At 37.4% G+C, this 13,370-nt stretch overlaps 1 protein-coding gene across 1 annotated transcript in view; it reads left to right on the top strand.

The window, feature by feature from the left end:
* LOC124603812 overlaps positions 1-13,370 on the top strand; it is a 97,264-nt gene that overhangs the window by 66,343 nt on the left and 17,551 nt on the right. Inside the window, exons 7-9 of the mRNA XM_047136427.1 lie at positions 2,150-6,504; positions 9,954-10,077; positions 10,237-10,389. Coding sequence (XP_046992383.1) covers positions 2,150-6,504; positions 9,954-10,077; positions 10,237-10,389 — 4,632 coding nt within the window. The remainder of the gene's footprint in view (positions 1-2,149; positions 6,505-9,953; positions 10,078-10,236; positions 10,390-13,370) is intronic.

The following is a 13,370-nucleotide window of genomic DNA, read 5'->3' as shown; positions in this document are numbered from 1 at the left end:
GGGGAACACATGGAATCTGCTGGATGTCGCTTGGATCCTCACAACCTTCCCCGCACAGTGAGGCCCATTGGCTACAGCCTCAAGCTGCATGACCGAATCTGGCACTGCCTGTAGCTGTGAGTGTAGGGTCACTAACTCAGCCTGCATCTGATCACAACAATTAATGTCCATAGCCTTACCAAGACAGTCGAACTCAGCACTACAGAGTTGTTAAAATACCGGACTGTGTGTAGTAAATACACAAACACACAAGAAATTTCAGAATTAGGCTACAAAGCATACAAGTAAATCACAGTCAGTCATTTCTATTTAGAAGTTTGTAAAGTACTACTCAAATGAATGTTGTGCTCTCCTGTGGTGCTGCTGCGTGAGAATCTGGCTTCTGTTCGATTCTAGCTTTATTTATTTTAGGAGAAAACAAATATCCAAGATGCTCTAGGAATATGTTCAAGAATGAGTTAAGTTTTCGATGGACAGTGAGAGTTTTGTTAACTTACTCCCAGTATTCCTTCTGTAATTTCTCTTTAAATACTATGATCAAACCATTGCTTATAATTCTTCAATGTAATACATTTCTTCTATGATCTGTACCTAACTGGCCAGTATACTTTATTGTTAACATTTGATCAACATGGTCAGGTAAAGTATTGACTGTTGGTTATCAGCTAATTTATGGAAAACTAGTCTTAAAACGAATTGTCTGTGGCTATTGTACTATATCCTTCAATTGTCATAGGAAATTTTACTGTGAAAAATAATGCCAAACTGGGCATAAACAACAGTAGGTAATGTTGGTGAAAATTGCCAGACAGAAAATCAATTCTAAACTATATACAAACAATGATTCTTCTTTTAAATCTACATAGCGTTATTAAAACTGTTTCCAGCTGCTTTAAGAAGTGTAAGATACTTCCTTTTGGTGGCCTGTAAACTGCCAGTTCTTCAAGCTTGTGTCGTTCATGATCCACTATTGTGGTACAGCAATGAAAAGCTGTCTATCACAATATTCATTTACCTGAATGGCCCGGGATTTAACTCCATTTTTTGCACGTACATGGTGATCCCAAATTCCACCAACAAAATTTTGCAAGTTGTTCAGGTATATTGTCTTAATATTTTGGTGTAATGGACCTGTGGTGTCCAGCGGTGCCATACAGAGCAAAAATATAGTTTTCTTGTTAATGTACCAGTTGCACTGACAGAAAAACAAACCCAAGACAGAATGGGGCATTTCTGAATGGAAACTGTAGAGCAAAGAGTGAAGTAGGCGTTAATGTTGTCGACAGGAAGTGCCACGAGTTAGAGGAACAAGTTTATTTCCAAACAAGACACACTATGCATGCCACTGACATTTGCACTGTTGTGTGATATTTGAAGTTCAGTACAAAAACTATGATATAGGGCGTAAGAAATCAAATGAAATGCTGCTACTTTGTAATAAACCACAGGAAACAAGAAGTTCCTTCTGTCACAATACTCAGAAAATATTCCAGAACAACCTCTAAACTTTTGTCTGAGAGTTCGGGATCACCCTGCTCAGCTGCTCCATTTCTTCCTATTGGTTCTACACTATTATGATAGTAACTTATATCCATCAAGATGAATCTGTTCAATTTTAGATATTTCCATGTAATGTTCTGATATGCAAAATTAGTCTGCTGAAATTCTGTGTATCCCTTCATTTTCCTGTAAGGAAATGAGTTCATCATTTTTATTAATGATGCTTTTGATATTTTGATGGAAGGCTGTAAATACATTTTTTTAAAAGTATCCGTGGCTTTGTCCAAGTTGTCATGTTTTGTTTTGCTAATAGCTGTTTCAACTGTCTCGTGGAATACTTGTTATGTCTAGAAAACTTAAAGCTAAACATACTACCACATGAGTTGTAAGTTGTTCTATTGTTAATTTATGCTCGATCATTGCAATTATACTATTTGAACCACAATAATACATGTGGTTTCTTCTCTGAGTTGTCTCTCTCGACAGTTCTTGAAATGAAATGTCACAAACTTTATGTAAGTTGTTCAGTGTAAAAATTAGACAGACTTTTAGAACTAGTTGTATAAAAAAATCTTTGTTTCATCATATTTGATTATGAGCAATATATTTAACAATGAGCAATATTTTTTTTCTCTCTCTCTCTTAACAGCTGTGGATGACAGTAGAAGCACACCTACTGAAGACCTGGAAGACACTGTAAATGATTTGGATACCCAGATGGAGTGCCATTATGAAGATGGAAAACTAAAACCCACTGTAACAAACAATATTTTTGCAGATAATATTTATGATGCACCGACACAGTGTGAAGATTTTGAACGTGATACCTTAAATGAGTCGGGAAAAATTGTGACTTCTCTCACTACTTCTGTTCTGAAAACAAGTGTTTCTCCCTTGCTTTCAAATGACACAAATAGATCAACTACTAATGAAAGTGAGAGCAGTACTGTTCTCAACGATCAGTCTTATGATCGTTCATTACTGGAGGGTGATGAGGATATGTTCCAGATGTCTGTTTCTGGATCAGGTGAAATTAAAGATGCAGGGAAAGGAGAGGCTGAGGGCAGTGAGCTCACCTGCAACCAGCAAGAGCAGAAAAAAAAATCTGATTGCCACCAATCAGGATCTACTCTGGTACATACAGCTGTACAAGATGATGCACCATGTGCTGAAAAGTCATTCGCACTTGATTTATCTTCAGGAGATGAAACTGACCCAGAAGATATTTTTTGTGCACAGACGCAACAATTTCCAGCGTCAAAAAATAATTTGGGAACAAAAAAAATGGGTGACACAGTAATTAGTAGACAGACAGTTTCACATGGCACAGACAAATTGAAAGGTTTAGATAAATCAGTTGTAGAAGATAAGAAAGCAGAAAATACTAGTGTTCGTTTAATGCAAGACACCTCAACTAATGAACAGAGAGTGGAAGAAAATTTTGTCCAAAGTAACTTTTCAAAAAGTTTCACAGAGAATGCTGTGTCAACTGTAGCGCTACAAGAAAATAAAAAGAAGCAAGAGTCAGACTTTTCAAATAAGGAAGTTGCATCTGGTGATGAAACTGATCCTGAAGACCTTTTCTGTGCACCAACTCAGAAATATTGTGCTAATAAAGGGAAGCTATCTTCAGATAAGACAGATGAAAATGATCTGGAAGAACTATGTGGTGCTCCAACTCAAAAATTTGTGAGTATTGACGACAAAAAGGACCATGACAGTCTTCTAAATATCCCCCAAAGTGAAACAGTGTGTCAGTCTCCAAAATTGTTCACTTTGCGTAAACAAGTGGAACTAACTGTATGCAAACAAAGTGAACAGATAAATGAAATGGAAACGGAGCTCTCTGACACTACTCTAGAAGATGTAATTTGTCCAGGAACACAGGAAAGCAGGAGAATGGCTACTGAAATCGAAATTGCTGAGACACCTGAAAGAGATATGCTTGTCAGAGGTCACGGTGGAAGAAAGTCAGTTGTTGAGGAAGGCACAAGTGCAGAAGATATGTCAGAGAACCAGAAAAATGAAAAGAACAGAATACAGTCAGATGTGAATGATGATGAATTATTTAATGCTCCAACTCAGAAAATAGAGAATTTCTATGATTTGAGCGAAGCTAATAAGACAGACAAAACTAAAGCTCACAGTGAGAAAGGAGAATGTGAGGAACATCCAAAATTAGTTGCTGAAGATAAAAGCAAAGGACCACCAGAATCAATGAAGGAATCGTTGCAGAGCATTGTAGTGAAAGTAGCTACTGGACTAGATGTCTGTAGTGACATTTACTCACAACCCACCCAGAGATTAGGGGAATGGAATGAAGAACAATGTTTCCAGGGCAATAGAAGTGCAGTGTGTAACAGGTCCAAAATAAGTTTGCAGAAGGGGACAGACCTACAAGAACTGTTTTCTCAACCAACACAGAAGTTTTGTGGATCAAGTACAAAAGATAAAACGACAGATAAACAAAAATGTCCTGTACAGGAAACTGATGTAAGAAGATTGCCAAAGGGAGCAAGTAAGAAAACTTGTGAAAACAAACCTGGAAATGCTAGTCCAAGTGTACTAGTTTTTGAAAATGTAATAGAGGGTTCTTCAGATGTGAATGATATTGCACATATTAGAGAGACCCATGATACTGGTGATATATTTTCTTGCCCCACTCAGAAACTGGATGCAAGTTTGACTGAAAAAAATGATTCTGTTCTGGCTGATCAGCGGCCACCTGTTTACAATAAATACGAAAAGGATATATTCTCAGCTGACACACAGGATTTTCCACAGAAAACAGAATCTGGGAGGAAACTGAACTCACTGAGTGAGTGTGACAAAAAGGCAGCAAATTTACAGCTGTCTACAAAGGGAGGAATGGATGGTCAAGATAATTCTTTATCTGGGGAAGATGAGGAGGTTATTAAAATATTTTCGAAAGACTTAGTCCACAAGGAAGTCCCAGATTGTGAGTCAGAAAAACATACAAGAAATACTGCCAAGCAAGGTGATGAATCCAGTACTGCAGGCATTCGTTTGAAAAATATTGTAAGTAGCACTACTGTATGTAGAGAAGAAGATGAAGGTTCACTGGAAGTGGAACTACATCTGCCCCAATCACAAGAAGTTTTAGCTGCGCTAAAGGAATTAGAAAGTAAAGCAACTGTGAAAATCACTTCTCATGATAGTAGTGGTAATATGGGAAACAATTTTTCTAGTCCTGTAATTCCAAGAAAAAGAAAAAGTAAAGCAGCTGGTGAAAGAAAACTTGATACAATTCAGGAGTCACGAGTATCAGAAAATATTATATTTCTGTCTGAAACTCCAGTATCTGCTTCCAATAATTTGGCACGTGACTTGGAAGCAAATTCTAGTGGGAAAAGAAAAGTTAAGAGACAATGGAAAGATGAACATATAAAAGAGAGCCATAACTTAGATGCTATTCAGTCTGCTGATATAGATTCTTTGTCTGCTGAAGTGAGTGCACAAAATATTAATAATTTACCTGATAGCAAAAACTCAGGAAGTAGAAGATCAGTCAGAGAAAAGAAGAAAACGTGGAAGCTCACAGAAACAACTGACAATACATCCCCAGGACATAAAAAGATAGTAGAAAGTGCTGCTAATGAAACATCTCACCGAAGAACCTCTCAGAATAAATTCCTTGATTCAGTACCTGAAAACAGTACAGGAAAAGCTCCAGGAAAAAGACATTCTCAGCTTAAAAAAGCTGTTATAACTGCGGAATGTAACACTGTATCTGACTTGGAAATTAAAGGTAGTAGTAAGAAGCGTTCTCTTAAAAATATTGGTACAGAAGATAGCAAGCCATCTGTTCCAAACGACAACCAGCCAGAAAAGAATTCTGAAGAGTCAAATCAAGAACAAACAACAAATTGTGATAAAAATGACAGTTACAGTTCAGTGTCAGTTGATTTCCAACAATCAGAATCCAGAAGTGCTTCTAAGTTTAAGGAGCCATTGGAAGAAAGCAAACAGGCATCAGGACGCACAAGAAGAAGCAGAATTACATCTGTTAGTAATATATCAGAGGAAAATAGGTTTCAAAGAGGAGATCTATTGCAAAATGTTAAAAAATCACGTGCAACGCAATTGGGAAATCCAATTAGTGATAAACGAAATAGCTCAGATGAAAATTCTCTAGAAGTTGAAAACATTGGACCTAAAACTAGAAAATCAAAACTTGATAGTAGAGCAGATATATCGGAAGGCAGTGTCAAATCCAGAAACCACAAGCAGGTAACAAGCAAACGTGTTACAGGGAAAATAAATAGTAATGAAGATGATGAATCATGTGTTAGACTATTTGATCATCAAGAAGAATCTCAGAAAAATAGGGTACCATTTCCAGAGATTGGCGAAAAGGGGAGTACTGGCGTGGTTCCAGAGAATGTTGAAGAAAATTCAAGAGCGGAGAGGAGAACTTCCAAAAGGAAACAGGATGAAATAAGCTCACGTAGAAGTCATAATTCGAAACGTACAAGTCTAAGCTCTGTTAGCCCCATTGACAACCATAATATTCCCTTGGATACAGATGAAGTAAAAGAGGCTCAACCACCAAAGAAGAAACGAAAAGTGACTCAGTCTAGCGTAGAGGACAGTGAGTCACTGAATAAAGACACGTTGGAAGAAAATTGTTGTAGAAGTGAAGAACATGCTGTTAAAAGTGTCAAGATGCCTCGAGGTAGAAAGACAGGCACAGAACAATTGAAAAGTGTTCCAGACATTACAAAAACAGATTCACCAAAATCACGGGAGTACAAAAATGTCCCAGCAACAACCAGGAAGCGAAGAACTGTTAGTGAGAAAACCCATGCTGTCAATGAAAATGAACTTTCAAATCCCAGTACTGGGCAGGAGAAATTTGTTTCTGAACATGGAAAAACAGCTAAGTGTGACAGCCCTGTTAAGAAGACAAAGACGTCACTACCTTTGTCATCGAGTGAACAGGTGAAATCTGCGCAACATAAAGACCCCTCTGATAACTCTGTGGTAAGTTCATTATTTCACTTAATTCTTTTAATGTTGAAACACTGAAATAGGCATATTTGAGTTATTCGCTAGCATGGGCAAAAAAAGTAAGTTATGGGCAAGAAAAGTAAGTTATGGGCAAGAAAAGTAAGTTAATCAACTGGAAAATTTAAATATGCACAAGAAAAATGATCAAAATGAAACTGCCATGAGGTATAGATAAAGTGATTTCTGTTTACCAAATGACAACAGACAGACACAAATGGGAAGAGCGAGAATTTCTAGATTTTGGAAACAGAACTTCTTTTGTTTTGCGAAACAGTGGGATGGGATGGGAGGGAGGAAATGGAGCTAGAAGAGACAGAGTAGGTCAGAGGTAAGGGAACAGCAGGCAGAAAATAGGACCATTGTGAGATAAAGCTTCTTCGGCGACTGTGCCCCACTGAGTAGTCCCTGCCCAGAGATCTGAAACGATATTTTATGCTGGAGGATGCCATCATTAAACAATGTTGTAGAGCTGCATGTCCTCAGAAAATGTAGCAGCTACAGTTTCCCCTTGCTTCATCCATGCTTCAGTATCAACAAAGCAAGGCAATGTTGCCTAAAAAGATCAGATCAGTCAGTCATGCTGAAAATTGAAAAGGCCATTGCCTTTCTTTAGGAAGTATTTGTTACACTGGCCAGCCCACAGATACACCTCCTATGTAGTTGCACCAGCAGTACAGATGTCTTGTCTTATTGAGGCATGCAAGCCTCCCCACCACGACATGGTTTTTGGTTCATGGGGTAGGTCACAAATTTGGTATTGATTCACACAGATTCAAATAAGAAATACTGCACTGATCTAGACATGTATGCAGCCTTGAAAAATGATGGCAGGAGACATACTTCTGGTTTTATTTTATGCATGCATGTTGCAGTTACTTATTTTACATTATTCCTACTGTGCAACATTTATTGTATCTTTAGTAGGTTTTTAACATTGTTCATTTATTTATATAAGCAAAGCACTTGTTAAACTAACCTCAAGTCAGCATTCCTGTACATGTTGTTTGTCAGAAACAAATGTTGGTAGCTCCTGCTCTTCCAGTTTACTGACCACCTAGATTCTTTTATTCAGTGCAAATGCCCTTTCCATTTTAGTAATCATAGTTACAATAACAACATAATGATAATAATCTTAATTTTGTACGCTATATGTGAGCAAATAATATGTGACTCATATCTGTTGCCAGCCTTATCTTGAAATTTTTCAGTTCATCTACTTGGAATGTTGCCAGTAATTTTGTAAGTTATTTGTTTTATGCAGAAATGAAAGGAATATATAAACAGAATGCAAAAAAAGTTTTGCAATATATATCCAAAGGGATACTCATCAGAAGTCGGTCCAGGATATGATGGAGCTTGAAACCGGAATGGGTTCCTCGATCTAAATCCATGAATGTAGATAATGATGATGACTTATTTTATTTATTATTAGCTATATGCAATGTTTTCTGTTGGTTATAATTAGGTCTGCTGGCTTTTGTTTTTTGTTACATTTTGCACCTCCTTGGAAAAAATTTTGAAAAATGGGTGTAATTGTTGAGAGACTATTTTTGGTGCAAGGTGTCAGTAATGATGCATATTGTTTTCTCGTATATCATCCAATTCAATTTCTGATTTTGAGGCAAAGTTCTAACACTATAATGTTATGGCACATTATGTTGATTCATGAGATGAATACTTTATTTTTGAAAATAATCAATTTTTACTTCTTCTGGCAGGAGGGCTGAAGGGGAAGGAAGGGGGATGAATGGAAAGGAATGGCAAGGTTTAGGAAATAGGGGAAGTTACAGAAAAGTCACACAGGCTCAGGGGAGACCTCCCGGATAGGATGAGAGTAAAGGACTGGATGTTAGGGACGGCACCGGACGAGATTTGAAAACCTGAGAGCTTAAATATGGAAGATAGGTTAATAAGTAAGACAGACATTACTGACAAAACATCGTGCATGAGTTAGTATGAGCAGAAGGCTAAGTGCATTATAAGTGGTAAACATGTGAGGTGCCTCATGACTAACTTAGGATGAGTGGATGCAGACAAAGTGTGTATACTTTCAATACACAATGTCTTGTTGCAGAGATTGCTCTAAAATATGACAATCATGATCTGTGTAGTGATACATCCCATTCCTTGAATGAAATGTATCACGTCCTTAAATGTATATGTCAGAGAAAAGATGTTCGTGACAGAGTAGTCGATTAGTGGTGAGCACCCCACTGTTGGGGAGGTGTTTTAAATCGTAGATGCTGATACCAGAGCTTACAATCCAGTTACTGTATAGAAGTGGGTAACTGCTGAGGTGGAGATATGTGTTCCTTGGAGTGTGCAGTATTTAAGAAAGAACTCCATGAAATCTAAGAACATAAAATGTCAAAGATAATAAATGTATTGAAATTGTTAATTAACAAGTTGAATATCAGATCTGTTATGTACATAGTACAGAGAGACAGTGTACAAGTTGGTAGCTGTCATCATTTGTCAGGTATTGAGTTGTAATTTTGAAGATAATTTAAGAAGGTGAATTGCATCTCACTTCTTATTTATATGATTGAGAGAAGGAGAAAGAGAAGTTAATTTTTCAGCAGCTTTATCTGCAGCCTTTAAGGACGCGAAGTCTGAGCCCAGTTAGAGGAAGAAGGCACACAGATTCAGGGCACAGAGTAGCTTGACCCAGATTAATAATACTTTACAGCGACCGAATATTCAGTAAGCAACATTCATTTTATATAAAAGGGGTGTTCAGGTGGCAACGTATTTAAGTGTTTGGAACATGAGGTAAAGTATAATAAATCCCCACACAACACAAACCAACCTGAAAGACTTCATCTCAGTGTCTATTTCACCACAATATACCATCTGGATTCTTCCCCCCCGCCACCAGTTTCTCAGAGCTGTGCAGGTGGGAACTGGCATTACAACATGTCCTAACATTAATTTCTTTGGTCTCAACATTTCATTTCAGTAACTATTCCTTTATTTTCTGCCGTGTAGTTTTCTATATCTTCTATTCCTCTCCCCCCACCCCCCATCATATGTCTACTGTGTGTAATGCACTTAGCTTTCCGCTCTTATTAACTCTTGCATGATGTTTTATCAGTAAAGTCTGTTTTGCTTATTGCCCTATCTTCCACCAACATTAAACTCTCGTCCGGTAAGTCTCATGTGATCCAGGGCTCTGGGTGACTTTTCTGCAACTCACCCCATTTCCTAAACCTTGGCAGTCCTTTTCCTTCATCCCTCTTCCTTCCCCTTCAACCCTTCTGCCGGAGGAAAGAGCTCCTGGCTCCAAAAGCTTACGTATTTCCTTAAATGTTATATGTGTTTTATCCTGCCGCTGCTTGGTGAATAGATTTTTTTACCTATCCAATTTACTTTATTTTTGAGTTCTCAGTCACTTGCATACATTTTAAAATTGTAATTTCAAGGAAAACAATGAGAAGTCACCTAGAGCATCTCATCGTCTGTCAGCACGCCCTACAAAAACAACTCATCAAGTTCTGTTTACGGGCCTGAATGATCCTAGGCTCCAGACTACAGTCCAGAATCTAGGTAAGAGAAATATAAGGGGTGGAATGAAGGTGACCTGTTTACTACTTTTAATTAAAAGATAAGTTGTTATTTTTATGTTATTGTGAGCTCTAATGTATCTGTGAACATTCACTTTTCTGTAATGAAGAAAGAGGAAAAATTTGGCTATTTCTGTTTCAGGTGGGAAGATAATGGAGAAACCTGAAGATTGTAATGTCCTTGTGACTGATAAAGTACGCCGAACTTACAAATTTTTGTGTGTTATGGGGCAAGGGAAACCAATTGTGTCACCAGACTGGCTGCTCAAATCACAGAAAAGTGGCAGATTTTTAGGTTTGTAACTGATTTAAACTTTTACACATCTTAAACATCGGAGCTCATTGTCATATTTGTCTTCTTCCTCTTTCTCTCTCTTCCGTGCCAAATATTTGCACTTCAGTAACCAGATGATTCTTATTATTCTTGTAGGAGAATGAAGTGTTTACTAGACTTAGATCATTTTAACAGTCCTAATGTTAATAGCAAAAGTCAGATTCATGTACTTCTTCTCCATAGACAAATACAAAATTTGTTGCGACTGAAGGTGCATTTAAAATTAGACTGTTGGTATGCAGTGCTCTGTGTCCCCACTGGGGCGAGTAGTGATCTCAGTTGGGGTGGGTACTGGGGAGAGGGAGAGGTAGCAGGATAGTGGTGGGAAAGATGCTGTAGTGGTGCTTGTGGAATAACACAGGGGCATGGCAGGTATAGGATGGTGGGCTGTTAGGTGCAGTGTTGGGAGAGTTTTGCTGGTCGGAGTGGGGGAAGTGGGGGGGGGGGGGGGGGGAGTTGAAAAAGAGGGAAATGACTGCAGGTAAGTGGAGGATAGATGGTGTGTGTGAGGCGGAAATGGGAACAGGGAAGGGGGAAGCAGGTGAAGAACAGAGACTAATGGAGGTTGAGGCCAGGGAAGATACAGGAATGGAGCATTTGTTCAGTGAGAGTTCCCATCTGCACATTTCAGAGAATTTGGTGTTGATGGGAAGAATCCATATGGCACAGAAATATTTGTTTAGTACACATCGTTTCTCAAAATGTTTAGTACACATGATCATTCCTCAAAATATTTGTAATTAAAATTTTTACACTTTTGCATGCATCTAACCAATTCTGGAAACATGTTCAGTACATAAAAACATGGATTTGGTGGCATTCAGCATATTGCTAATGTGATGATAATCTATATCCATGCATTACTTCAGTGACATAATGGAAAAAGAAGTCATTAGGTAATAAATTGGGTGATTACTTGCAATGAAGCATGGATTTTATGTTGACTTTTTCCATTAAATGATCTATTGTTTTAAGTTCAACAATGGAAAATCCATTTGTCACAATTGTTTGAGGTGCTGTATGAAAGCTGGCATTGTCATGACGCAACATTTTCAGTTGTTTTTCTTGATTTCACTTATGATTTGTGTCAAACAAATTGTTGTGTGCCATTCAGCATTAACTTTTCTTCAAACCTCTTAAGCTACACTCCTGATATATGCGGTCTATCCAAACAAATAAGCAATCATTTTCATGAACAATTCAATTTTTGGTTTCAGTTCATCTTTGAACATTCAAACAGTTGATTGTTACTTAGTTTCCAGGTCATATGAATACACCCAAAGGATTCTGCATTCGTTGGCTTAATTTTATGAGAATTTCCGTACACCAGATGGCATGAACTGTTGTTAAAGCTTCAATTCAATTGTGTGGAATCTGTCAGCAAAAGTTCTTATACACAGCTAAATGTTCATGCAAAATCTATTGCGGTCATTGATTAATCGAAGTATACTGCTATGTGGCGGTTTTTTTCAACTGCAACTGATTTTGGTCAAAGTTAACAGAATTCATCAAAGTTAATCGAAATCATTGCTTCTTTGAAGGTGATTGATGACTAAAATTTGCACAAAACAATTCAGAGGTATTGTCGTTTGCTTAGGTATACGAAAGACGTATGCATTGAAAACTTTCACATGAAATTTCAATTTTTTTAAAGTTTTGGTGTTAACGTTTCTACTTTAGTTTTATTAATTCTTCTGCATTTGACGTCTTAGGAAACTCAGTGAAACACCACATATCTGAATTTATCCTTATTTCGTAGTAGTATTATTATTACCTTTCTTTTAATGGTAAAGTATTTTTTATCATAAATTTGCTGGTTTATCTCAACATCATAATTAGAGAACAGCATACTGTTTCAGTGTTACTTATTTTCACTTGCAGAGTAAAACTTCATAATTATGAAATCAAAAAGGACTATCATTCAGTTATGAGATGCTCTTATGTTGATTGGTTTCTGTGAATAAAATTTGCATTCAGTAAATGTAATTGTTGTTAAATCGCAGAGGGATGAGTTAATTTATGTATTAGGCTATGTACAACACAAATATCAGTGTGAATGGATCACTTCCACTGCCAACCAACTATTAAGTGAGATTAAACATTTTCATTGTGTTAATTACAATTACAAAGCTTTTGATTTCAATGATTTTTTAAGTGCAATGAGGCTCTTAACAATGTAGATTCCATCTTCTCACTGCCGCTGGCCATCAGATAAAACATTGTGGTACCACCTGCAAAGCTCTACGATGTAACACAGGTGCTCACAGTCTAGATGAAAATCAAGTAAAAATTTTAGTTCAAGAATTAATTATTTGGAATATCCACAACATAATATTAAATATTTAAAAAGGGAGATGTATAACACAGGAAAGGAGAGAAAGAAAAGGATGGACACTGAGTTTAGTAATGCGTTCGAAAATAGTAACAAAGGAAAACAGCACTGGGTTGAGGAAAAGCCATTAAGCAAAATCGAACAATGGAAAATCCAGAATGGAATAATAACAATATTATGAAAAGGAGAAACTGCTACTCATGATATAGTGCAGATGTTGAGTCGTTGACAGTCCTAACAAAAGGACTGCTAAACAAGTAAGCTTTCGGACAAAAGACCTTCTTCTGAATTGGACAACATATACATGCACATTTACACGTTTGGCCTTGGCAGCCAGAGGCAGTGGTCATGTGGGGGGGGGGGGGGGCATGCACATGAGTTGTGTTTGCTGGAATGTGCGTGTGCATGTTGTCTGATTCAGAAGAATGCCTTATGACCAAAAGCTTACTTGTTTAACTGTCTTTGTGTTGCGCCTGTCTGCGACTCAACATCTCCACTATATGGTGAGTAGCAATCTATCCTTTTCATAATGCTGTCATTAAAAAAGGAAATGGATAGGTTGAAGTTAGATATGGTGAGCATTAGTGAAGTTCAGCTGCAGGAGGATGAG

This window comes from Schistocerca americana, chromosome 1, assembly GCF_021461395.2.
Source record: "Schistocerca americana isolate TAMUIC-IGC-003095 chromosome 1, iqSchAmer2.1, whole genome shotgun sequence".
Classification (NCBI taxonomy): domain Eukaryota; kingdom Metazoa; phylum Arthropoda; class Insecta; order Orthoptera; family Acrididae; genus Schistocerca; species Schistocerca americana.
This window is presented reverse-complemented; position numbering and strand designations above follow the sequence as displayed.